Source organism: Mustela nigripes, chromosome 5, assembly GCF_022355385.1.
Source record: "Mustela nigripes isolate SB6536 chromosome 5, MUSNIG.SB6536, whole genome shotgun sequence".
Lineage (NCBI taxonomy): Eukaryota > Metazoa > Chordata > Mammalia > Carnivora > Mustelidae > Mustela > Mustela nigripes.
In genome coordinates, this window is record NC_081561.1 from 61458301 (window position 1) to 61483759 (window position 25459).

General features: G+C 52.4%; 1 protein-coding gene across 1 annotated transcript in view; it reads left to right on the plus strand.

The window, feature by feature from the left end:
• Positions 1–17715, plus strand: part of C5H6orf132 (chromosome 5 C6orf132 homolog) — a 34173-nt gene extending 16458 nt beyond the window's left edge. Inside the window, exons 3-5 of the mRNA XM_059400473.1 lie at positions 8810–8885; positions 11576–14636; positions 15285–17715. Coding sequence (XP_059256456.1) covers positions 8810–8885; positions 11576–14636; positions 15285–15402 — 3255 coding nt within the window. The 3' untranslated portion in view covers positions 15403–17715. The remainder of the gene's footprint in view (positions 1–8809; positions 8886–11575; positions 14637–15284) is intronic.
• Positions 17716–25459: the final 7744 nt, after the last annotated feature.

Here is a 25459-nt window from a genome sequence, read left to right on the forward strand (position 1 = left end):
GTAGGGCTGGAGCCATCACTGGAGTGAGTCCTGTCCCCCTGAGACCATGGTGGGACTCTGACCCCCTAAAATTCTAAGAGGAACATAACCTCCCCTCAAATAGTGAGGGTTTTCCACCTTTCCTCCTTCTCCTCAACTCTGAAATGTGTGTAGTCAAAGGGCAGGGATTTTTAGTGACCTGGGAAGCGTCTATCTTTTCAGCTTCAACCAGAGACAACAAACTAGAGGCCATGCCATGGAGCAGAGTCTCCAACTTCTTGGAGACTTGGAGACATTGCTAACCACTGCACTGAGTTAGGACCTGAGGGAGGCCCAGGGGCGGGGGTGAATGACCTTTCTTGAGTGCTAACTCTGCAAGATCTCTTTAGGTATGTGGTGACCTCTGGTGTCCTAACAAGCCTAAGGCCAGTGAGATCATCCCCATTTTACAAATGAGAAAACTGACTCAGAAGGCAAGAGAGGGGCACACTTGAGCACTGCCCATGTGTCACATACTGTATTTCATTCCTTTGAGACGATAGAGTTAAATTAAGACTGCCAGTCTGGTTTGACTCCAAAGTTAATGTTATATTGTTTTCTTTTGTTTAGTTTGTTTGTTTGTTTTCTATTTTTTAAGTAGACCCAACGTGGGGTTTGAGGCTCTATCAACTGAGCCAGCCAGGTGCCCCAAGTTCATATTTTAAAAAAATAATAATAACTATTGTATTGTTTTTTTTTTCCAATTATGAAGGACACAGACGTTCATTGTTAAGAACTGAGAATTAGAGACAGTATAAGGAAGAAAATAAATATAAATATTCCTGGAATTGCCTCCACCCCCATCTTTCTCAACAATTAATCGTTGCTGGGTAACTTCCCTATATATCAGGCTGCGATGGTTTGTAAAAAGCTGCTTGACTGAGGCGGGGAGCTGGCTTGCACCCTGTGTGAACAGGGTGAGTGAGGTGTGATCAAGGATCTTAGCCACTAGGCGTTGGGACAGGGAGGGCCTGAGCCCCAGTTTCAGGTGGAGGGCCCCACCCGTCAGGGCAGGGGCTGGACTCTGCTCCAGGGCCCAAGCAGGCCAGGCTGAGGCTGCGGAGCAGGGATAGGCGTGGCCTGTCGAGGGGCGTGGTCGGGTCGGGGGCGTGGCCTCGGGTGGAGGGGGTGCTCAGAAGGTTCTTTTGCTTATTCTCGGTTGGTTTCTGCGCGCACGGGTCGGGTCGGTGTGGCGCTCTGTGCTTGTGGGCTGCCATTCTCAAAGAGCCTCACAATCCTCCCCGCTGAGTCTGAGGCGCATGCGGGCTCCTGTCGGCAGCGCCGCGGGGCCCGGGGCTCTGTCATTTTCTCAGCGCGATGACGGGTGGCAGACGCCCAGCTCCTCCAGGACTGGACTGTCAGAGTCCCGGGACTGAGGCTAGCTAGCCATGACCTCAAGCCCAGCCCCGCCCGCTTGGCCTCACCCTGTGGCTCCTGGGAAAACAGCTTCAGGAACTCCTCCTTTATCCCATTTGTCTCTTCCCCTCTCTGGAGATAGAGAATCATCTGGAGTCCACGGCAGACGTCTGTCTTCACTCCCGGTCATGGAGGCTTGGCCCGGAGCACCCAGGCCACCACAGAAGGCACAGGGGGCTCAGAGTCACTGGCAGAATACCTTACTGGCGGGTACTCACAGAGCACCGTGGTTGAAGTGACCTTTACTTAGCAAATGGTTATAGAAGAGGCAGAGAGGCCCCGAGAGACAAGTGACTTGGCTCCAGCTTGGTTGGTGATAGGGCTGGCTCCAGAACACAGGCAGCCTTCCCATTGCTCCTGTTCCTGTATTCTCTCTTCCCCTCATTCACTTAACAAACTTGCGGCCTTGTCCATTCTGTGCCAAGCGTGACCAAATGAGTAGCCGTCACCTGACCCACAAGGAGGCTGGGCTGGGGTAGCAGAGACTACACTGACCTAAGACCGGTTCCGTCTGTGCTCGAGGAAAGACATGAGGGCAGATCCCGAAGTTGCCACTTATTAGCTGTGTGACCTTGAGCAATGTTCCTTGCCTTTCCATGCCTCAGAGTCCTCTTCTAGAAAATACAAATAAGCTGCCTCTCAGGGTTACTTGAGGACTTTCTATGTTGCTCCATGTCAAGTACTCCCGATGGTGCCTATAGCACATAGTAGGCACCTAATAAGTGGGAGCTGTGGTAATAATGCACACGGGGTGAGGACATACAGGGTAGAGACGTTAACGCTGGCTGGAGTTGCCAAGGAGGGCTTCGTGGACCAGAGGCATTTATTCTGGGGTTTAAAGGATAAGTAAGAGTTTTCCAGGCAAAGAAGAACATCCCAGGCAGAATCGGAGCAAGAGCAAGGCTGTGGAGACCCGAGAGGACAGGGGAATGAATCCCAAGCAGCTACAGTGGTTCTTAGGAGGTGGAGGAGGGAGGTGTGACCGAATCGCCTAGGGCCCTTTTTAACCTTTTCATCATTGTGACTGCCTTTTACTTTTTAAAATCTAAAGTTTCTTCTATCCAAAGTCAGTGAAATATTCCAATAAATTAAAGATAAATTCAGGATTATAGGTTGAGCTAGAAACTCCTTTTTTTTTTTTTTTTTTTTTAAAGTAATCTCTACCCCTAACTCAGGCATTGAATTCATGACCCCAAGACCAAGAGTTGCATGCTTTACTGACTGAGCCAGCCAGGAGCCCTAGACTATATAGTCTGATTGAATACCCTAAGAATAAAAATACTCTAGTTGATTGCTTTTTGATTATCCATAGAATCTTGGGATTTTTGAGATTAGAAACACCTTGAGTGTCTGTCCACAGCCTTGCTCTTGCTCCAAATCTGCCTGGGATGTTCTTCTTTGCCTGGAAAACTCTTACTTATCCTTTAAACCCCAGAATAAATGCCCCTGGTCCACGAAGCCCTCCTTGGCAACTCCAGCCAGCGTTAACGTCTCTACCCTGTATGTCCTCACCCCGTGTGCATTATTACCACAGCTCCCACTTATTAGGTGCCTACTATGTGCTATAGGCACCATCGGGAGTACTTGACATGGAGCAACATAGAAAGTCCTCAAGTAACCCTGAGAGGCAGCTTATTTGTATTTTCTAGTCACCCACCCACAGAACCTCCAAATAGCCTCTTTGAAGATCGTGTCTCTGGCTTACTGAGGATCCCTGCTGCAAGGACCCCACTTGCTCATGAGTGAGTCAGGTCCCCACGGACACTCGAGTGGGAAAAAGATGAGAACCACTAGTTGGAGCCCAGGGTTTGTGGAGAGGGTGGTGAGAAGATGGCAGGAACCACAGAGGGGACAGCTTATGAAAGTTCTTGAATGCCATGTGAAAGTGCTTCAGTTTCATCTTCTGGACTAGTGGAAGGTTTCTGAGCAGGGAAGTGACCAGCTTCGAGATGCATTTCAGAAACAACATCCTGGCATCTGGTTTAAAGAACAGAGTGAAGGGGCGCCTGGGTGGCTCATTGGGTTAAGCCTTTCCTTCAACTCAGGTCATAATCTCAGGATCCTGGGATCAAGCCCCGCATCAGGCTCTCTGCTCAGCGGGGAGCCTGCTTCCCCCACCTTCCTCTCTCTGTCTGCCTCTCTGCCTGCTTGTGATCTGTGTCTGTCAAATAAATAAATAATAAAGAACAGAGTGAGGCAGAGGCCAGGGAAGTATCTGGAGACAGTGATGGTAGTCTTGTCTGTCCGTCTGGGTAAGAGACAGTGAGGACTGAAGAAGGGGTGAGCTGGGGGGATGGAGAGAAGAGAGGGACCTAGGAAGTGCCTGGCAGAATCAGGTGACAAGCTGGGTGTGCAGATGATGACCAGGTGCCTGGAAAGACAGAGATCTATAACTAGTTGTGGGTCCTTGGGCAAGTCCCCTAACCTCTCTGTGCCTCAGTGTCCTTCCTTTTCTGCAAAAGGCAGGTAGCAATAACAGCACCAATCTCATCAGGTTGTTGTGGAAAGTAAATGAGTTAAGAGAGAGAAAACACAGAAAGAACACCTGATATAAATCAGCAACTGCCATTGTCACTGCGGAGACTGGGAGTTCTGGAGACGGTGGGAGAAAAATGGTGTGAGGTGCTGACCGCCAGCGGATGAAGCTCTGAGGCTCTCTTAGTTCCTTCTCTTTCCACGGTCTTCTCTTTTATTTTCATTTTGTTTAAATTATAAGATACACATTCCATGAGAGTAACCATTGCAATCATTTTAAGACGTGTAATTCAGTGGCATTAAGTAACTTTTTCTTTCAGTCAATCCCTGTGTGCAGAGAAGTTACGGGAATAGCCCAAAGAACTCTCTAGAGCCTTCGCCCACATTCAGCACGTTTGCTTTATTTGCTCCCTCCACCCTTGCTATATATACACTGTTTCTTCCTGAACCATTGAGCCCTTGTGTCCCTCTACTCCTAAATATTTCACTGTGTGTAACCTAAGAACAGAGACATTTTCTGCACAATTACCAAAGTCAGGAATTTAATATTGATATGATACTTTTTATGTAACGGACATTTATGTTGTTGCCAATTGCCCTACTAATGTTCTTCATGGCACACATCCCAGGGTCCAATTCAGGATCACGGCTCACATGTAGGCTTTACCTCCATTCTTTGAGGCTCAAGGAGGCAGGTCAAGGAATTCAGCACTCGTGGAGATGGATGCTGTCTACACCGGTGCATTTGCCCACTAAAACACGGCCCCATCCCAGCCAGCTCCCTGGGTCTCCCTGACGAGTGAAGGGAACTCACCTTCCGGGTCTGTTTTTCTAGGACTAAGGTGAAAATGAGTTTGGCAAAGGCAGCCGTGGAAGGGACAGCTGAGTGAGCACTCTGGGACTGTGTGGGCATGAGCGGTAAAGGGGAGAGCCATCAGGGTCTTGGGGATGCAAGGTCAGTTCACTTCCATACTGGGAGCTCCTGAACAGATGAGGCTAGACTTTGGGACATGCCCCGAGGGTGGTGAACAATAGAGAGCCCCATCATCTCAAGCAGTACAGCGAGGTGATGGGCGTGTCCTGGAACTCCTCCCGCGTGTCCTGGAACTCCTCCCGCCCATGTCTCTGGGGAGAACCTGAGAAGCCTGACCTTGTTCTGCACTGTTGCTCCAAGACCACTCATGAAACAGACTTCCATCCTGTGGTCTGCGGAGTCAGTCTACTGTGTTTCCAGAGTTCTTGAAGATCAAAGGGTGGGATGGGCAATAGGACCTTTGCTGCATAAAATCTGTCCATCTTCCTCTTCCATGCCTCATTGTACTGGAGCACCACGGGTGACCCAGAAGAAGTTTCTAGGATTCCAGGCAGCTTAGCTTTGATCATTCACAATTTTTTCACCTTTGTAGGAGAGAGGATGGGGAGACAGAAGCCTTCAGCTAACACAGATTTCCTGGGTTAGGAATATTATCTCATTTCACCCTCATAATGCAAAGTAGGGAATATTATCTCCATTTCATAAGTGAAGAAAATGGGTGATTGGTAGAAAAGGTGAGTTGGGAGGCCTGGGTTTGCACCCTGGCTCTGTTAAGAGATTTGAGATGATGTAGGTAAAGCTGTTAGTGCCAGCACACGGTAGGTACGGAAGTGATGGTTTAATGTCACTGCCTCATCCAAGGTCATGCCCCTGGCAAAATTCAGAGCACAAATGGAATACAAGACCTTTTATGCTGAGTCCCCATGCCTTTTTATTTTCCAATTATGTTCAAAAGAGTAAACAGAAGTCTCAGCCCTAGCTTTTGATGGTCTGGCCTCCACCTCATCAAAATCCACCTCATCAAAAGAGGGAACATAATTGATGAAGGTTTATTAGACAGTCAGTGGGGTGTGTGTGTGCCTCAGAATGTCCTGGGAGACACTCCTCGGATTGGCTGGCCCCTGTCCCTCCCCCGGTCCAGATCGCTGGGTTTGAGAGATGTGAAGAACAGGTGTGTGTTGGCTGTGTGAATCAAGTAAAGGCAGGAAAAAATTACTAAGAGGCAGGAGGAAGATGATGCCTCATGGCTATTCCAGCATCAGAATTCTTTGAGGATGAGAAGATGAGTGGTTTCTTGCCCCCAAACGGGCAAAGAATAATTCCAAGATTGCACTTGGTATCCCAGAGTCTCATGGATATTTTCAAAACACCTTTCTTAAACTTCCCATCTTTTATATGAAGCCACGAGGCCATTAAGCCCAGAGTAAGCACCGTCAGCCCATCAGTGAGTAACAACATGGCTTACTGTGTGTCCAGCTTTGGGAGGCTCATATAGGACGTACTCCCTGGGCTCCAAGGTCAACCACATCTCACTGGAGGAACTAGGGGAATATCGATTGAGCAAACGAAAATCTTCCTTTGAGGGGTTTTGCTATGGGTTGCTCTGAAGAGCGTCTGGTCAGGGGTGCCTGGATGGCTCAGTCAGTTAAGTGGCTGCCTTCGGCTCAGGTTATGATTCGAGGGTCCTGGGATCGAGCCCCCACATTGGGCTCCCTGCTCGGTGAGAGCCTGCTTCTCCCTCTCCCTCTGCCTGCTGCTCCCCCTGCTTGTGCTCTCTTTCTGTCAAATGAACAAATAAAATCTTCAAAAAAAAAAAAAAAAGCATCAGGTCAGTGAGGGCTCCTGCTAATAATGTTTACTGGGCTCCCCTTAACGGGCATTCACCACATGCTAGGAGTGAAGTGCTTTTTGTGTATTATGTCATTTAACCCCACGACTGCCCTAGAATAGCTAAATTCTATTTCATATCACCACCTCATAAGCAGGGAAACTGAGACAGAGAGAGCTTCAGCAACCAGCACAGCCCTACAGCTAGTAGGTGGCAGTTCTGGAATTCAAATCCAGGTAGTCTGGCTCCAAAGCCAGTGCTCCTAGCCCCTTCACTCTACCATCCACCTCGAGGGGTCAGCTAATCCTTGAAGGAGGAGAGATTTCAGAGAAGCAAAATACTGAGGAACACGAGCACTACAGACCTGGGTGTGGTAGTACTGGTTGTGTGGCTGTAGACAACTTAACAAACACTTCTGAGCCTCAGTGTCCTCATCTGGTAAATGGGGATATCGTCTTCTTCATAGAGTAGCGTGACAGAGATCATGTGTTTAGAGCATAGAGCAAGGAGTATTATTGTTAGAAATAAAGGGTGGGGAGAGGGGTGCAACCTGACCAACACGCAGCCTCAGGGATGAGCATGAACTCCGTGTGTGGGTTGGAAGGGTAGTGGAGAGGGGGATGGTCAAGTAGAATCCAGGATGGGTCCGTCATGTTGAGTGGGAAATAAAAGCTCGCTGGGAAAGATGAGGCCAGGGTGGTGTCGAGGACCTTGAGAGCTGCCATAAAATGCTCCACAGCACTTCCAAAACACAGGTGTGTACTTTGTTGATGTATGGAAATGTGTATTTGAAAAAAAAAATAGAATGCAAAATAGTATGTACAAACTGACAGCTGTGTAAATACATTATGGTTTGTGAGGCTTAAGATCAGAAGGGCATCTGCAGTGCTAGAACTATTCCAGTTTGCCACTTTTAATGCATTTACTTCTCTGTAAATACCTAATGAAAACCAAGAGCGAACAGGAGGCCTGGCTAAAGCATTTGGCTTTTAACTTATGGACTTGCACAGGGGAGCAAGCCACTTTTGTTTTGTTTTAATGGAGATATCATTCGCAGACAGTCGACTCTCATTATTTGCAGATTTTGTATTTGCAAATTCACCTACTCACTAAAATGTATTTGTAACTCCCCCAAAGCAATCCTCCAGACACTTTGGATACAGGCAGAGCTAGGAAAAATCTGAGTTACCTGATGTACCCAGTCCCAGCTGAGATCAAACAGGACCCTTTGCCTTCTTGCTTCGGGTCTCATACTATAAACAAGTGTCCTGTGCTCTGTAGTGCGTTGGCGTTTTTGTAATTCTTTGCTTTTTTTTTTTAAGATTTTATTTATTTATTTGATAAATAAATAGAGATCACAAGTAGGCAGAGAGGCAGGCAAAGAGAAGGAGGAACCAGGCTCCTTGCTGAGCAGAGAGCCCAACATGGGGCTCGATGCCAGGACCCTGGGATCATGACCTGAGCCAAAGGCAGAGGCTTTAACCCACTGAGCCACCCAGGCATCCCTGTACTTCTTTGCTTTTTGTTGATGATTTCACTGTTTAAAATGGCCCCCAAATATAGTGCTGATGTGCTAACATCTCCAAGTGTAAGAAGGCTGTGATGTGCTTACAGAAAAAATACAAATGTTAGATAAACTTTGTTCAGGCTTGAGTTACAGTGCTGTTGGCCATGAGTTCAATGTCAATGTGTCAAGAATATTTTAAATAAGGTGTCTTTAAACAGAAACACACATGAAACTAAATTCTGTATTGACGGGTTGAAAATGCTTTGACTAAAGTTTGCAGGAACCTAATCCTGTGTTTCCCTTGGGGCATTGATTCCACATTTTCTAATTTAGTGTTCGAAGCAACTTTACAGACCAAATAACTACTGCAAATAACAAGCTCACCTGTACATAAAATTCAGCCTTTGAGGGTTTGTTTATTTATGTGAAGGGGGAGGGGCAGAAGGAGAGGAAGAAAGAGAATCCTAAGAGGCTCCACGCCCAGCCTGGAGTCCAACACAGGGCTTGATCCCACAACCCTGAGATCGTGACCTGAACCGAAATCAAAAGTCAGACACTCAACTGATTGAGCCACCCAGGGGCCCCAAAACTCACCCTTTTAAATTAGCCTTTTTGTATCTTAGTATATTCACAAGGTTACACAAACCCTCATCATCACTGCTGATTTTTGAGCAGTAAAATGACCTCCTAGAGCAGCAACTTAAGATTTCTCTGTCTTTCCCTGTTCCCTGCTCTCTTTGCCCTCCTTCAGAATGCCCAGGAGAACCATGGACTGGCTGTGCCCACCCCCTCTGTCCCAGGAGAATTTGCGGACAAAGAAGTAACAGGTAAGAGGGCCCTGGGCTTGGGGCTTGTCCATCTTTTTTTCCTCCCTTGGCCTAAGCATCAGGCCCACCGCCCCAGCTGGTGATAAAGCTGGAATCTGCAGGCCTTTTGGCTACTGGCTGCAGTGGGGTTGGGGGTGGTGTAGCTGAAGAGAACCAAGGCTGGCTAAGGCCCGCTTCCAGTGGGGGAAGGATGGTGAGGGCCAAGGTCAAAGCAGGGACAAGGGCGGCATGAAGTGGGGGAAGAACCCTGGAGTCAGACAGACTTGGCGTTCAGTCCCAGCTACAGATTAACTTTGCTCCCTTGGGCAAATCACTTAACCCCTTGCACCTCTGTATCTGTGAATGAGCCGGGGCCAACCCCATTTCTGTTCTGAAGTACAGGATGGGACATTAGGCGCTTCTTGTTGTACGTCTGGTCAAAAAGTGCCTGTGACTTTCCATGTCGCTCGAGTTGAAGGCTCTTGGCCAGGACTTCCAGAGTCTGGCCTCACCTAGGCTCAGATCCTGCTTTCTCTCCCTGTCTCACATGGCCCCAGCCATCCCGGTATCCTTCTTGCCCTTCAGTACCAGGCACATTTCTACCCCAGGGTCTTTGCACTGCCATTCGCTCTGCCTTGACTGCTCTTCTCCTACACATAGGTACAACACTTTTTCTCCCTCACTCCCTCTTTGCTCAGCTGTCACCTTCTCAGGGAGGTCTTCTCTGACCACCTTATTCAAATTGTACCCCAGCACTCCTCCTGGTTGTGTTCCATGTGTTGCTCATCGGCTAATGTGGTACTAGTACATGGATGTGTCCTCCAGGAGGGCCAGGAGGGCCAGCATTTTGACCATTTTTGTTTCATTTTCACTGCTGTATCATAGCTCCTAACACTTGGATTTTTTTTTTTAAGATTTTATTTATTTATTTGACAGACAGAGATCACAAATAGGCAGAGAGGCAACAGAGAGAGACGGGGAGGCAGGCTCCCCGCTGAGCAGAGAGCCCAATGCAGGGCTTGATCTCAGGATCCTGGGATTATGACCTGAGCTGAAAGCAGAGGCTTTAACCCACTGAGCCACCCAGGTGCCCTGCTTTTTTCTTTTTAAAGATATTTTATTTATTTATTTGAGAGAGAGAGAAAGCATGAGAGGGAGCATAAGCAGTGGGGGGAGGGGCAAAAGGAGAGGGAGAAACAGGCTCCCCACTGAGCAGGGAGCCTGATGCAGGACTCCATCCCAGGACCCTGAGATCATGACCTGAGCCAAAGGCAGACGCTTAACCGACTGAGTCACCCAGGCCGCCCACTTGGGTGCTTAATGAATGTGAGTTTTTTCTTCTCCACACCCCCACTATGTTTTTTGTCTTGAAGTCAGACAACTGACTCACATTCCCCAGGTTTGTTATATTCTGTGCTAGAAGCTGAGAGGCAGGGAAGCAGAGGATGGGTGCCCCTAAGAGAGAAGTAACAGGGCATCCCGGTGGTCTGCAGACTCTGTGGAGTGGGGGTTCTGGGGTCCAGGTCCAAGAAGGGAAAGGTATGAGCTGCTGGGGCCAGAGGTGCTGGGCATCTCTTAGCGCCTGGGTATTCAGGTCACCTTTTTTCTGCATACCTCTATCCTGATTCTACCCCCACAGTCCAGCATCTGTTCCAGAAGCTCTGTGTGAGGTGGGAAGCTGGGTTCTTGGTAGATTCAGGGTCTTTGGAAAGCAGAAGTTTCTCGTGTATCCTGCTCTCTCCTATGGGTCTTTCACCCAAACTTCTTAGTGAGGTCTCTAGACCCCTACTGAGAAAGTCTCCAGACCCCTGCCTATGATCCCCTGATCCCCAATTTCCCATTTTTCTCCTACTTTCACTGTCTCACAGTCCGAAAGATTAAGCGCAGGTGGTCACCATCATAGTGGTCACCGGCCATTAAGTGCCTACTATGGGCTTAGCACCATGATCAGCCCTTTATGGGTCTTTACATGAATTCTCTCATGGAGCCTCACACAGCTCTATGTGGTAAGCATTGGCGTCATGCCCATTTTATAGATGATGAAACAGAGGCTCAGCAAGGTTAACTAGTGTGTCTGAGGTCACACACCCGAGTAAGTGCTAGAGCTGGGATTTGAACCCTGGCCTCTTTGGCTTTGTATCACCCAAGGCCTCTATGGGACACAGATGGCAACTCCAAGGGGATAACCATGGCATTTAATAGAGGGATGGCATGACATACAAGGGTGTGAGCAGGGTGCGGGGACTGAAGTTGTTGGTGACGCCCCAGAGGCCGAAGGAGCAGTGGTGAGCTACTCCTGTCTCTGAGCTGTGGGACAGGGGCTAACCTGGCAGAAAGGCAGCCCTTTTGGACTCTGGCCCGTCAAGAAGGGAGCCTGACCTCTGCCAGCAGCTCCCATGGGCTCAACCCAGCTGTAGCCGGAGGATAAGGGAGTCCCCGCACACAGCAGGGCAGAGATGAGTGCAGCAGACAGGGAATACTCAGTCCAGGCTCCAGGCGCAGTGGCCAGGACATGCAGGGGCCCCTCCCTAGAAAGGAGAGCTCACCCCCAGGACAGCTCAGGGGACTTGGAGACATTGCTGCTCCCCCACCTGGTGTGTAGGAGGAAAGACATGAAGCTGGCTGGTTACTCTCTTGGGTGCCACCCTGAAGAGATGGGCAAGGCTGGTTGGCTTCATCGCCTTGCTTTTCTTTGTGTCTCCTTCTTTCAGGTACCAGCTCACTAGTCAACGGCAACCTCCGACTGTACAGCTCTGTGGGTGACCTGAGGCCTGGGCACCATGGGCAGGACCCACTCATCCCCCCACCTCCCCCAGGTCCAGCCCCAGGGCCACCCACAGATGCTTCTCAACCTCAAGAGGAGTCCCCCCCACCCCCACCTTCCATGGCGCCCCCGCCACCTCCCCTGCTACTGGAACCCCCACCCCCACCCAGCACGGCCCCACCCCCGCCTCCAGTATTGGGGGCCCCAGCCCCTCTCTCCACCCTTTCCTCCCCATCCACACCTACCCCTCCGGACTTCATTCCTCCTGCCCCACCCTTGGCCTCTCTGGCCCCACCCCCACCCCCTCTGCCAGCCCCAGCACCCCCAGCATCTCCTCACACGACAGAGACTCGCCCCTTTGCCCCTGGGGGTGTCACCAAGTGGAAATCGGAGGTAGCGCTGAATGGAAGGCAGCCAGAGACCCCCAAAACCAGCCCCCCGCAAAGCCCAGCTGAGCCAAAGGGGAGCCTTCTGGGGCCCAAGCCAGACCCCCACCTTACTTTCCCGCGCTCATTCAAGGTGCCTCCCCCAACCCCAGTCAGGACTTCATCCATCCCAGCTCAGGAAGCACAGGCGATTCCTGTAGAGGAAGGGGCCACCAAGAAAGCCCCCCACCGACTCCCACTGCCTCCCAGCTTCCACATCCGCCCCGCGTCCCAGATCTACGCAGATCGGACCCCTGAGCCAGACCACTCAGGGGAGCTCAGGACTACAGCACCAGCCAGCCCCGGCCTGGGCCATGGCCAGTCCTGGACTAAGGAACAGGCTGAGACTCTGCCACCAGCCCCTCCCCTGCCCTCTCCCGCACCCCCGCAACCTCCCCCTGCACCGCCACTTCCCCCACCTGCTCCTCCTTTACCTTCCGCTGAGAAGGCAGTGCCTCAGCCTTCCAGGTTTGGGAAAAGCCGCCCATCCAGCTCCCCTGCTCCCAAACCCAAACCGAATCCCCCCAGCCCAGAGGACACAGCCTCTTCAGCGCCTGTGGACTGGAGGGACCCCAGCCAAATGGAAAAGCTGCGGAGCGAGCTGGCAGCCTATCTCTGTGGCTCCAAGAGGGAGGACCGAGTCCTCAGTCACTCGGCTGGCCCCATGGTGGTGGCCTCCCAGGAAAAGGAGGGCAAGAAGGACCCCAGCCCGCCGGAGAAGGAGATCCTCCCGAGTGTCCCTGAGAAGAGTCCCTGCAGCCTGCCTGACAAGGGGGCTGCCACCAGCCTCACCCTCCCTCCCGTGGACTACATCCCCCAAGAGTCCTCTGCTCCCAGTGTCCGGCAGATCCGCAACGAGCTGGAGGCCCGCTTTTCCTCCTCAGCAGAGAAGGAAGCCAAGCCCAGCATAGGGTCTCTGCCTCCCAAGCCTCAGCTAGAAGGGGGAAGAAGCTTTGAAAACAGGGGGACTAATGGCAACTTCTCTAAGTCCATAGCCAAGAATCTCCCCTCTCTATCCGCTACCCCTCTGCCAACCACACCACTTCAGTGCAAGGCCATGCCTGGGCCAGCCACACCACCAAAGGCCACACCTGGACCAGCCACACCACCCAACGCCACGCCTGGGCCAGCCACGCCACCCAAGGCCACACCTGGGCCAGCCACACCCACCAAAGCCACGCCTGGGCCAGCCCTACCACCCAAGCCCGGGCCGGGGCCTGCCATACCATCTGCGGCCCCACCTGTGCCCACCACATCTCCCCAGCCGACAGAGAACCTTGTCCCAGCTAGGCAGTGGGAGAAGCCCAGACCTCAAGAACTTACAGTGCCCGGCCAGCTAGAGGCAGAAGGGCGCCCCACAGAGCCCAGTAAACCTCCTACCCCAGGAGCCCTCTCAGCTCCAGCCTTCCCACCAAAGAGATCCCCTGGCGGGGAAGAGGTGACATTCCTCTACAAGCTCCATCGCACCCAGAAAAGCCCCAGCCATGAGGTTGCCGTGGGGACGGCACCACTGGCCACAGGTTCAGCCCACAGGTCAGGGGGACCTGAGGAGGAGAAGGAGCCCCAGGGACAGCCAGCCAAGCCCCCCACCTCGGCCCAGCCTGCCGACGAACTCCTCAGGCATCCGGTGACCGGGGAGGTGGTGCAGCCAGGCTCCCCAATGGCTCTGCTCCTTGCCGCCAGGCAGAGGGCCCAGAAGGGGAGGCCCGGAGGGCTGGCCCTGAGCCGGTCCTCCCTGCCCGGGAGCCTCCGGGGCCACAGCAGCCAGCCCCAAGCAGGCTCTGACAGCATCTTCCACAAGGAGGGCCGGCCCAACTCCTTCACTGTGGTCCCCAAGTTGCCCAAGGAGGCTGAGAAGGACACTCAGCTGGCCTCACCGGTACAGCCCACCATAGCCAGTCAGTGGAAGCCCCAGCCCCGCGGAGACCCGGAGGGCACGGTGCCAAGCCTCAGACACAATGGGACAAAGGCAGAGCCCCAGGCCCCAGTGGCCTGGGAAAGACCAGCATCCTCCAACCTCCCCCAGGGCCGCGTGCTGCCCAAATCCTTCTCGTCCCCTCCTTCCCCTTCCTGCAAGGAGGAGGAGGACCACGAGGTGGGGGAGTTCCACTTTGAGGTCATCCCGCCACCGCCAGAGTTCAGCAACGACCCCGAACCCCCCGCCCCGGCCTTCCAGTATTTGGGGCGCCGGGGATCCCCTCCCCGGAACAACTTCTCAAACTTGGGGCAGCCCTCAGCACCTCGCGGCTTCTCGCGCATTCCGGCCGGTGGGCACCACGCCGGGGCTGGGGGCCTGGAACGCTTCTCGGGCGGGGGCCGGTCGCTCATCAAGAAGCGCCTGTATGTCGGGGAGCCCCACCGCCACCCCGGGCAGCCCCGCGGCGGCACCGGCCGCAGCCTCAGCTCCCCAAACTGCTTTGGGCCGCCACCAGGAGGCCCGGAAATGCGGCGCGTCAACTCAGCGGGCCGCGCGCTCCCCGGAGGCCTGCACGCTCGAAGGCTGTCCATGGAGGGCGCAGCCCGCGGGGAGGCCAAGTTCAAGGCGCCCGGAGGCGACTTCGGCTTCACCCCTGTGGCTGGCAGGTGAGCTGGGGGCGGGGCGAGAAACGCAGCCCTGGGTGAGAACCCGGGTGAGTGGGAGCCCTGCCCTTGGGCCCCAGAGGAGCCCAGTAGGCCATGGCCACCACGGGGGTGTGGGGACATTGGGTTTGCTCTCCTCTGGCTCTCTGGGCAGAGAAAGGGACGCGCGGTGCACTTAACTTGGAAAGAGCGATGTTAGCGGTTGCCTGACTTAACTTACTCCCTTGTTTTCTCTCTTCCTACCCTCCTGCTTTTCCCCACCAGCTCCCCTTCTTCTGTCCCCTCTTTCCCACTCTCTAGAGACTCAGGGATGGGGGGCTAAGAGTGGCGTGGCGGGCGAGACCTGAGTGACCCTTGCCTATGGGGATTTCCCACAGAGGATCCAGACCCAGGCTAGGAGTGAAGAGTTCTGAACAGAAGGGAATCAGGGACTGACTATTCTGTGGCCAGCCAAACCTAGCTGGGAGGAGGAGCCCAGTGTCAGTTGAATCAGTACTGGTCGGCCCGGTCCCACCCTGTCCCCGGGGCTTGTGTGGGCAGATACCACAGCCCTATGGTATCTTTTCCTCTCGTGCCCTGAGGAAGATGGGAGGGGTGTTGGTTAACTAGTTGCAAATATTAACTTCCCTCTCTCCTGCTCCCCCATTCCAGGTCTCCCCACAGCACCCCCCACTACGGAAGCCCCATCAACACATTCACCGTGAGGCCTGGGACCCGCCATCCCATCTCCTATGCCTACTCGGGGAACCACCGGCAAGCCCCGTCCTGAGCCCCAGGTGTTCTCAGCTCTACTCCGAGGGGTCAGATCTGGGCACTTGTTTTTGGTGGGGTGGGAGGGATGTGGCGGGCATTAGGCGTCCGGACTTAAACATGGAGGAGTCTTTGTTACCCAAACGCTGATGTGGAGTGAGAAGCAAGAGAAAGATCAAGGGCGGGCCTCCGGCTCCTGAAGCACTGGTGTGGCTTGTGGACTACATGAGGGAGGGGAGGGAGAATGAGGGAGGAGAGGAGGCGCCTTTAAGGGGCTGGAGCCTGAGTTTCCCCTATCTGGTACTGTTGGCTTTAGCAAGAGTTTGACAAGCAGGCCTACTGAGCATGTTCTAAAAGCAAGGGGTGGGGCACTCACTGGGTCCCTCTACGTGGCTGTAATTGGCTGTCTGGCGCTCCCAAAGGGCTGAGAGCCAGCTCCATCCGGCTAGGGCTGCAGGGAACTAGGGTTGATCTCAATCCACCATTTGCCACTCTAAGAGCTGATTCCTGGGGTTCCTAGCATAGAAGCCACATTGAGGTGGGACCAGGAATAGGCATGGACAAGGTGTGGAGAAGGTACTGGAACAGAGTTCTTTGCATTGGCCAAGGGCGGGGCTAAGGAGGGTCAGTGGTTCCCTGGCCCTGGCCCTAAGCTACCTCAGCTGCGGGGAAGCCTAGGGAGAGAAGACCTGGCAAGTATGGGATGGGAGACAGAGGACCAAGTCTTGTTTTCCTACTCAGACCCAGGCAGCCATGATTTGGGGGATTGGGCCCAAGGAGCCAGAAGGCCTGGGGGCGTGACACCAAAGGCCTAATACAGCCAGAACCTATTTGGGAGTTGGTGGGGGCATCCTAACCAGCTACCCTTCCCAATCCCAACACTACAGGTCCGCAGTATTAGGGAGGCTTTAAAATGCATAGTAAAGATGCTGGGAGATACAGAATGGGAGACTGCAGAGATGGGCACTGGGATCTGAGAGGTGTTTGCTGCTGACCGGGAGTGCGTTTTAGAAAGTCTAGAGTGGTAGGACAGGGCCAGTTCAGAGCAGGGGAGACCTGTCAGTGGGGTGACCATTTGTCTTTGGCCTGGGCAGTGTGGGGTTTATGCCTCTTTGCCTGTGAATTAGACCCCCATCCACTTCCCAAAATAGTCCTGGTTTGGAGGACATTTATCTCCCATACATATCAGGAAACAGTATTCCTCCGTCTGCCTTCCCTCTCCCCTCTGGAGGCGGAATTCCTAGGGCGAGGCCAAGGCCGACCACCCCTGTAAGGAGGAAGGGCAGGGAGTGACTCACCAGGGGAGCAGCTGGTGGGGGCAGCCAGGAAGCAGTGCCCTTGGGGGGCAAGCTGTTGGACCTTTATGACTTGATCTAACCAGCCAGGGACCGGGCTGTGAGGACAGCAAGGGAACTAGTTCAGGGAAAGAGAGTGCAGGCACCCTAATGGGGCAGGATCTGGTTCCCTGTGTTCAAGAAGCAAACTCCACCCCAACCAGCACTGGCCCTATAAATATGTATGTATTTCCCCCTGTACAATGTTTTATAAAAGACTTCCCTAATTTATCTTCTGTGTCAGGTTTGAGGAGTGGGACGGGTTTGAGGAGAGTGACAGCAAGGACTGGCTGTCACTTGACTTGGGAAATAAACAGGCCAGTTCGGACTGGCCTCAGCTCCATGGCTGTGGATTGATGACTTGGAGCTACTTGGGTGTGATAGAGATTGGAAGAGCTCAGCAGGGGAAGGCTGAGTACGGGGTGGCGACTGAACCCATGAGCCATTTCGCTGGGGCCACACTTTCTCTTCTGACACTTAAGCCTGTCGTTCTTTAAATCTTTCAAGGGGGAGGAGCAGAGCTAAAGTGTGGTGGCAACAAAGTGTATCCTTAAGCAAGTCTCTTTGACTCTCTGAACCTCAGTTTCTTCTTCTGTATAATGGGCAGGATAATAATGCCTTCCTAACAAGGCTGCTATGAAGATCAGAGATAGTCACGTGTTCCTTAACAAGTATTTGAGGGACGGCTGGGCGGTGGGCACTGTGCTCGGCATGGATACGCATGACTCCTGCTCATGGCCAGTCTCACGGAGGAGAGAGGGGGTAAAAACAACACCCAGGAGCATCACACAGTATAATAAGTGGTGGGAAGGAAAGGCACAGGGAGTGTGAGAATAACCGGAGGGTGGGGGAGAGGAGTGGATTTACCTTAATCGGGTGCTCAGGGCGGGCCTCTTGAAGCGGTAACATTTATGCCCATTTCGTCAAAGCATCCAAAAGTGTCCGGCAGTCAGTAGTTGTTCAATAAATTTGCATTTTTGGCAGATGACTCCCTTACATTTGTGTGGGGCCTTTCACAGTTTCTCTTAAAGCTTTGACATGGTGTCTCCAATTTTTTCAGAAGACAAAACACAACCAGAGTGTTTATCTCAAGACAGTGTCAGAAAGAGCTGTATTTCCTCCTTTGAGTCTTCTGTGGTGTGGGGTGGCAGGGGCGGGGTGGGGGGCTGGGGAGACAGGAGGATGACTCACTTATTCAGCAGCTCCTGCTTCTAGGCCTCCTGGGCCTCCCCTAGCCTGAGGCTTCGTCCTTCTCCTGCCCTTCCACTGGAGGCTCTCATCCTGGTAACACAGAGGACAGGGGCCCTAATTCCCTGTAGGACTTGGGCCTCTTCCTCTGGCTGCCTACCCCTCCCTGATCTTCTGGAGGGTGGGGGACCAGGGCCTGACAAGCTATGTGTCTGACAAGCTGTGTTACCACGGGTCTCCACTAACTCATCAGAAACATGACAGGGACAGACCTAAGACGCATGTGGGTCCCAGACCTGCTGATTGGTGCCTGGGGGCGGGGGTGGGGGGGGAGAGAAAAAAATTAAAATAAAATAAAAAGCTGCTGAGAACTATGGCTCCTCACCCAGGAGAGATGCCCCGCCACGTGCATTTTTACACATTATTTCAAAGTAGTTCACAGAATTCCTCCAATGAGGGCTCCATGGACTTCACGTTGAAAATTCGCAATGCAACACTGGCTGGTCTTGGAACCCAGCAACACTTGACCTTGACAGCTTGGAAAGTTCACTGGTTCTCTGTTTATTCACGATAGTCCTCTGAAACGTGTTGGCCTTGTAATACTCCTAATTCCATTTTGTCAGTGATAAAATCAAGGCTCTAAGAAGAAAAGTGAGTCACTCAGAAGAGCCCACCTGCCTCCAAACCGTGAACCTCATTACAGCGGCCTCCCTTCTCGTGGCATCCCCTTGCCCATTATCCCCCACAAGCCACCACCCAAACTTCCTATCTTCCTAGCAGAGCAGGGGTCCGGAGGGTTTAAGGAGGGTATAGGTACTCTGGTGCCAGAAAATGTTCATTGGCGTGGATGGCACAGGTGTTCCTGGATCAGGCTGGCTGCACCTTGATTTCTGGAACCTTCCAGCAGCTGCCTGGGTGTGGCCCAATCCCCAGTGGCCAGAACCCCGCCTCTCTGTGAAGCCCTGCTGGGACCTGCTGTCAATGGTGCACGACATCCCTATCCTCCTCGATGGAATCCAGCTTTTCCAAGGCCTCCTCTCGTTTAAGGGGGGGGAGGATTCTCTGACTCCCAAGGAGGCTTGCCTTCCCTTCTGTGGGAAGCTGGAGGATAGGGGTGACTTGGGACTGGCAGGTGTGGGAGAGAAGCGACCTCAGTGCAGAGCTATCAGGCAGGCCTACTCCTGCCTACACACCCCACCTGCCTACTCACAGCAGCCCATGGCCACTTTCATTTCCATCACTGAAAGGCAATGCTGGCATCCCATCATAGCTGTCCATCACGGGTGGCCCATGACACTAGGCAGAGAACCTGGGCCTCCTCCTCCCTCCACAGATGTAGGGATGGCCAGCTGCCATAGACCTGGGGTTGGGACCTCGGGGAGATATTTTTAGCAGGAAGGTGAGAGAAGCAGCAGTGCTGTGAGAGGGGTACAGACCAAGACAGTGCATTATGAATGCTCACTTGTTTATGTATATAATCCTGTGCTCCCCTCCAATTCCTGGAGCCCCAGAAACGTCGCTAACATTTGGCCCACAGGAGCCTCTCCTTTCCCTGCTGAGCTTCTACAGAATGTGTTCTTATGGGCTTCTCTGTCTTCCAGGCTGGTTCCTTTCCCCCACCCCAGTGTCTCAACATGCTCACCTTGGCTTTCTTCTACATAGTTTCTCTGGAAGACTGAGCTTCTCCACACCAGAGGTCCCCATTTCTTTCTTCCTTTCTTTTCTTCTTTTCTTTCTCTTTCTTTTTCTTCTTCCTTTCTCTCTCTCTTTCTCCCTCCTTCCTTTTCTCTTCTTGTCTTGTCTTTTCTAAGATTTTGTTTTTCTTTTAAAGATTTTACTTATTTATTTATTTACTTATTTGACAGACAGATCACAAGTAGGCAGAGAGGCAGGCAGAGAGAGAGGAGGAAGCAGGCTCCCTGCCTGATGCGGGGCTCGATCCCAGGACCCTGGGATCACAACCTGAGCTGAAGGCAGAGGCTTTAAGCCACTGAGCCACCCAGGTGCCCCCAGATTTTATTTTTCTATTTGAGAGAGAGAGAGCACAAGCAGGGGAAGTTTTCAGAGGGAGACAGAGAAGCAGACACCGCTGAGTAGGGAGCCCAACATGGGGCTCGATCCCAGGACCCTGAGATCACGACCTGAGCCGAAGACAGACGCCCAACAAACTGAGCCACGCAGGAGCCCCCAGAGGTCCATGTTACTAATGAGAAAGCACCCCCTGGACATTTCCAGGTGGATGCCTGGCTAGCCACTCAAATTTGGCCTCTGGAAAAGGGATTCTTTTGTCCCTTCTTCCTTCTCAGCCAGACCCACAGCCCTACCATCCCCAAATGCTGATTCCTACATGGCAGCTCTGTCTCCTCCACTTCCTCAGGCTGACTCGCTCTTCAACACCCAGTTGAAATCAGCCCCTGCAGGAAGCCTGCTCCAGCCCCGTGCTGCTCAAAAGTGCCCCCCGCCCACTTTGGCACCCATTTCCCTTGCCTGGCCCTTTCTCACCCTGCAAGCTCTGCTCAGACACCCTTCACCCCCCAGGCTGCATCGGCTCTTGCTAAGGCTCCCAAGGCCTCCTGGTCCCCTCACATGGCTGTTACCTGCTCCATGTCTCCCTCCCCCTGCTGCTGGGGAGCTCCAGAACGCAAGGACTGCTGGTCTCATTCATCACGGTATCTCCAGCATCTGGCGCTGCTCCTGGCACTGGCGGGAGCACTAAACATACGTTTGTTGAATGAATCCATGTTAGTATTTAATCGAATACCGTCAAGCACTATTTAAGTTCCTTGAGGGCAAAGATCATGTCTCCCACAGACTAGGGACCATATAACTTTCTTATTTCTAGTGGTGTGTCACCTGACCTAATGCTGAGGTTTCTCAGGTAGCACAAAATTATGGTTTTAGAGGTGAGGGCTCTTGGGTTTCATCACAGGGGTGGCAGGGTGCCTTGGAATGGCTCCTGCCAGGAAGGCTGAGACGCCCTGCCCTCTAAGTGGAGACAGGAAGGGCTAGGAAGTAATGCTACCAGCCTTATAAAGGGCCAGGGTGAGGGGTGGCAGCTGGCCCTCATATCAGGTGGCTCTTCGAGTGAGCCAGCCTCCTGGAGCCGCTGGCCCCAACCATCCAGGGGGCTCTCACTCAATTTAACTTCTCTTTTGATGTCCTTTAGTCTCTGGTAATGTTATTCGGGGCCGCAGCTTCTCCCACCTGTGCAACGGGGACCCATGGGAAAGGCTCTGCCAAATATGGGCCAGAGAATGAGAAGGAACAGGTCCTGTTCTCTGGCCCTCTCTGCCCCAGAGAGCCCTCCCTCAAGAGGAAAGCCTTGTGGTTGGCTGGCAGTCTTGTTTCCCTTCAACAGCTAGCTACCTGCATGGGGTTCTCGGGGTCTAGCAGAGAGCAAAGTGCCAAGCTCAGGCTTGCCAGACTTGCTGCTTTCAATTTCATCCCCTTTAAAAGCCTTAGGATCCTGACCCCTAGCGCTGCTCTCGGAGGCCAGGCACAGCCAGCTCTCGGCAGGATGCCCCCTGCACATTCTTGAACACTGAGTTTCTTCTGCCGGGGTTCTTCATAGTCTGAGCCTCTGGATTGCTTTTACCTTTCCTAACCGCAGAGATGTATCTCCTTGCCATTTCTTATCATTGTTACCTAGCTCATTTTCTGAGCCACTCAAAGAGGGCTTGGGAGGCTCCTGTGCTTGTTCTCTCTCTCTCTCTCTCTGTCATCTCTGTCCTGTCTTGGATCTTTCCATGTTTGGGCTCAAAACTTCAGCATTTGTTGCAAATACTTAAGGTTGGCACAAAGCCCCATCAGTTCCATTCAACACCACTAGGGGGTGCCACTCAGTACAGGCCAAAGAGCCAGAGACAAAAGGCTTGCAGTCCAATTCAGGAGACACACACCCAGCTGGAATATAAAGCAGAATACAAAGTTCTCCCACCCAGGAGAGGTGGGTAGCCCAATAGAGCAGGTGACCGCACAGGACACTGCTGGCCGAGGTCCACGGGTGGCCCCTCTTGCTTGCCCATGACTAGTCATCAAGGCTGTCCTTAGCTCCGTCATTCCAGTGGGAGCCCGTGCGTAATCGGGGTGGAGGAACGAGGTCTGCGGTTTGTTCGTTTTTCCTTCAGTGTGTCCGACATTTAAACCCTCGGTCAGGAGCCCCCATTATCACTGATTCAAACACATCGCTGGTGTCTTTTGGTGACCTCTCTTGGCCCTTGAAAGCTGCCCTCGACATTCTCTTTAACCTGATTTCTCCAGGGCGAGTGGAGCGGAGCGAGGAGAGGACATCTGGCTAACTTGCCCTGGTGGCAGAGCTGCTTTCCGCGCGCGCGCGAGCGCGCGTTCCTTATGTGTGCACATACCGGATATCACCAGCAGGTGGCGCTCTGCCCCCGGGCATCTGATTCAAGGCAGAATCAGATTCAACTGAGGTCGACACAGCTCCTTCCAGGATCCAGACTCAGAGCTAAGTGCTGTCCGGCACACAGGTCGTTCTCAAACGTGAGGGTGTAGCAGTAGCTCTGGAGGACTTGTCAAAACAACGATTCCTAGAACCTTTCCCCAGAGCTCCTGATTCAGTGGATTTGGGATGGGGCCTGAGAATTCCCATTTCCAACAAGTTCCCAGATTGGGCAGCCAGTCCTGATGGCCCAGGGACCACACTTTGAGAACCATGGCCATGTGGCATCCCATTCAATCCTCTCTCCTCACTCTGGGGAAGCGGTAGCACTCCCAACACACCAAAGAAGAATCTAAAGCACTGGCAGGCCAAGTGACCTTGTCTTGGTCTTTGTCCCCGCTGGGGCAGCTGGCGGGGGGGGGGGGGGGGGGGGGGGGGAGGTGGGGGGATGGCTATGCCTGTCTGAAATCAACCTGCCCACTCTAGTTCCAGGAGAGCAAGAAAAGACAGCGGGCTGGGTGCCTGGGTGGCTCAGTCGGTTAAGCGTCTGCCTTCAGCTCAGGTCCCGGGGTGGCAGGATCCAGTCCTGCTTTGGGATCCCAGCTGGGAGAAGAGTCTGCCCTCCCTCTGCTCTCTTCCTTTTCCCCTCCCCCTGCTCATGTTCTCTCTCTCAAAAATAAATAAAATATTTAAAAAGAGAGAGAGCAGACTTGGGATAAGCAGGGTATTGGGAGGGACATGGGACATTGTCAGACTGAGTAATTTCTATTCTGTCCCAGGTGTTGTGGGTTTTATTTAAAGATTTTATTTATTTGACAGATAGAGATCACAAGTAGGCAGAGAGGCAAGCAGAGAGAAATCAGCCCCTGCAGGAAGCCCTCCCCAGCCCCGTGCTGCTCAGAAATGCTTCCCCCCACACTTTGGCAGGGTGTTTTAAAAGCACTTTAGCTTCTGTTGAAATCTAATCCCAGGGGCGCCTGGGTGGCTCAGTGGGTTAAGCCTTCGGCTCAGGTCATGATCTCAGGGTCCTGGCATTTGAGCCCTGCATTGAGCTCTCTGCTCACTGGGGAGCCTGCCTCCCCCCACTCTCTCTCTGCCTGCCTCTCTGCCTCCTTGTGAGCTCTCTGTCAAATAAATACATAAAATCTTAAAAAAAGAAAGAAAGAAAGAAAGAAAGAAAGAAAGAAAGTAAGAAAAGAAAAGAAATCTAATCCCACAATATTGGCCAGTAAGTACTCTGGGCCCTGCCTGCCTCCCAGCCCCCCTTCCCTTTTCCGGACTAAAGTTCCACTCAGCTGAGCCCCTCCCTGGGAACTGTTCTTTCCACTGTAGAGCCCCCTTTGTCCAAGTCACACCTCCTCTCAGGGTAGGGGGTGGCGGCAGTCCACATTCACCGATTGAGGCATCCAACCTTCCGACTAAGGACCACTCTGAAAAGTTGTCTTAGCTCCAGGGCTTCTGATGGCCTCTGTTCCCACAAGCTCAGGAAGCCCAGCTTCTCGCTCTGCCCCACCCCTTCCCACACTGGGTATACTTCCTGAAGTCACCCCCCAAAAGAAACTCCCTGCACACAAAATATCCGTTTCCCAGGGAACCTGTCCTGCAAGGACTTGTTAGGTACTGTTCTAAGCATTACATGAATTATGTCATGGGATCCTCCCAACAGCTCCAGGAGGCAGGTATTTTTGTTATCCTCTGTGTATGGATGAGAAACAGAGGAACAGAAAGGCTCAGTAACTTGCCCAAGGTCACAGAGCTAGCAAGCTGCAGAGCCAGGATTCCTATGCAAGCAGTCAGACTCAGAAGTATGACCCAACACTGTCTTCCAGAACATTCCTGTGGTCTAGCCGCAGGGAAATTAAACAAAGAGAACAGCTGAAGACACATTCTAATTTGAGAGGGGGAAAAAAAAGTCTCTGATGCCCCCAATACTTTTCCACCAACCTCTTGCTGGTGCCTGAACATGCACAGCCTTAGTTCTTAATTTTAGCTCAGTTGTTCTCATCCAGGGGCCATTTTGCTCTCCAGGGGACATTTGGCAATGTCGGAACACTTTTGGTTGTCAGACCTGGGGGGACTCTATGGACATTCAGTAGATGGGAATCAGGGATGCTACTCATGTCTTAAAAACACACAGGGAAGCCCCTCCCTCACTGCCCCCCCCCCCCGACAATCCAGCCCCAAAACATCAGCTTGAGAAAACCTGCCATCTAGGTTGAAGCCTGGTCTCCCTGAAGTCCCACTGTGATGGCCAGTTGAGAGTAGGCTCTGGCGAAGGTGGCCAGAGGTCCCTGAGCCTGCAGTTTAGAGAGGGTTTGAAGGGCAAACTTCCTACTTCACAACCCTTGAAGAACAAACATTATCCCCAGTTGACAGGTGAGGAAACTGGAGAATCACAGGGGTATGTGAGAAGAGAGGAACCTGAGGGCCCTGGAGACTCGCCCTTTCCCTCCTTCCTCTTGCCGATTTGCCCCTTATCTCTCCATGTTGGCCACACTGTACTCAATGTGCTAAGGCCACTCCTGCCCCAGGGCCTTTGCACTTGCTGGTCCTTCATCACTGAATAGTCTCTACTAGTTATCTGGTCTTAATCCGGATGTTACCCTCTTGGAGAGGCCAGGCCTCCCCTAACTACTCCATAAAAGTGCAATGCCCTTCCTCCTCCCTATTCTCATGACCTTGCTTTATTTCTTCCTCAGTGCAGATATAAACCATCTGATGTACAATATATATATTTGCTTATCCCTGGCCCTCTTCTCCCTCATCTCCACCCTGATTTGCTTAATGTCCTTTTCCCACTGGTCCTGATTTTTTAATTTTAGTGTTTTCATCCTTTATTGTTTCTGTTACAAACTCTCTCTAATCCATTGTGGAATAAAAAGAAATACAAAAAGGAACTATCTCATGATGACACGGTTAATGGAAGAACCATTCATTAGACTAATTCTAATATTTTTCCACCAAGATTTCCAAACAGCAAAGTGGAACAAATAAATGAACCTGCCATCCCATCTCCTCAAGCTTTGGGGAGAACCCTGAAGTTGTCACTAAAAAAAGAAAAGAAAAGAAAGAAAAAAAAGCGACGTTTCCTTGAGGCTTTGCTTTTTCTGGACATTTTTCACTTTATTTCCTAATATATTTATACTTACTCA